Source organism: Aptenodytes forsteri, unplaced genomic scaffold (assembly GCF_000699145.1).
Source record: "Aptenodytes forsteri isolate BGI_AS27 unplaced genomic scaffold, ASM69914v1 Scaffold245, whole genome shotgun sequence".
Classification (NCBI taxonomy): Eukaryota; Metazoa; Chordata; class Aves; order Sphenisciformes; family Spheniscidae; genus Aptenodytes; species Aptenodytes forsteri.
The window spans coordinates 1,874,601-1,875,107 of record NW_008795686.1 but is presented as its reverse complement, the minus strand read 5'-3'; the positions used below and the strand labels follow the sequence as shown (position 1 = coordinate 1,875,107).

General features: G+C 57.4%; 1 protein-coding gene across 1 annotated transcript in view; it reads right to left on the bottom strand.

Annotated features, from left to right (window-relative positions):
- FAM46A (family with sequence similarity 46 member A) overlaps positions 1-363 on the bottom strand; it is a 5,672-nt gene extending 5,309 nt beyond the window's left edge. Inside the window, exon 1 of the mRNA XM_009282727.1 lies at positions 357-363. Coding sequence (XP_009281002.1) covers positions 357-363 — 7 coding nt within the window. The remainder of the gene's footprint in view (positions 1-356) is intronic.
- Positions 364-507: the final 144 nt, after the last annotated feature.

Sequence of the window (507 nt, the reverse complement as noted above, 5' to 3'; positions counted from 1 at the left end):
GGGGGGGGGGGGGGGGGGGGGGGGAGAAATCCCGAAGAGCACGGCCGAGTCAGTGCCTTCCAGGGGAGCCTCCTGCCTCTAAAGTACAACTTCGGGAGCTGCGGAGCGGCCAAAAGAACATGTATAATATAGACATACTATATAAACATATAGATGCCTTTTATTTTCAATTACATTTTAATTATTTTAATATTTAATAACAACGGATGTATCTGCTTGTTTTTCACCTGTTAAAGTGCCAAATATACATATAAATATTATTTAAAACCAGACTAAGCGCAGCCCCCCCGTATGCAGCAGCACCCGCGGACTCCAGGACGGGCGGGCGCAGCGGGAAGGCCCCCCCACCGCCCCACTGCGCATCCCGCGCAGCTCCGCGGTGCAGACGCGCGGGTTGCGCGGGGAGAAGCGGAGAGGTGGTGACGGCGTTGCGTCACCGCTCGCAGCTTTGTGACGCGCGGCAGGAGGGGCCAATGGGGGCGCGCGGCGGCGTGACGCGCGGCCTCC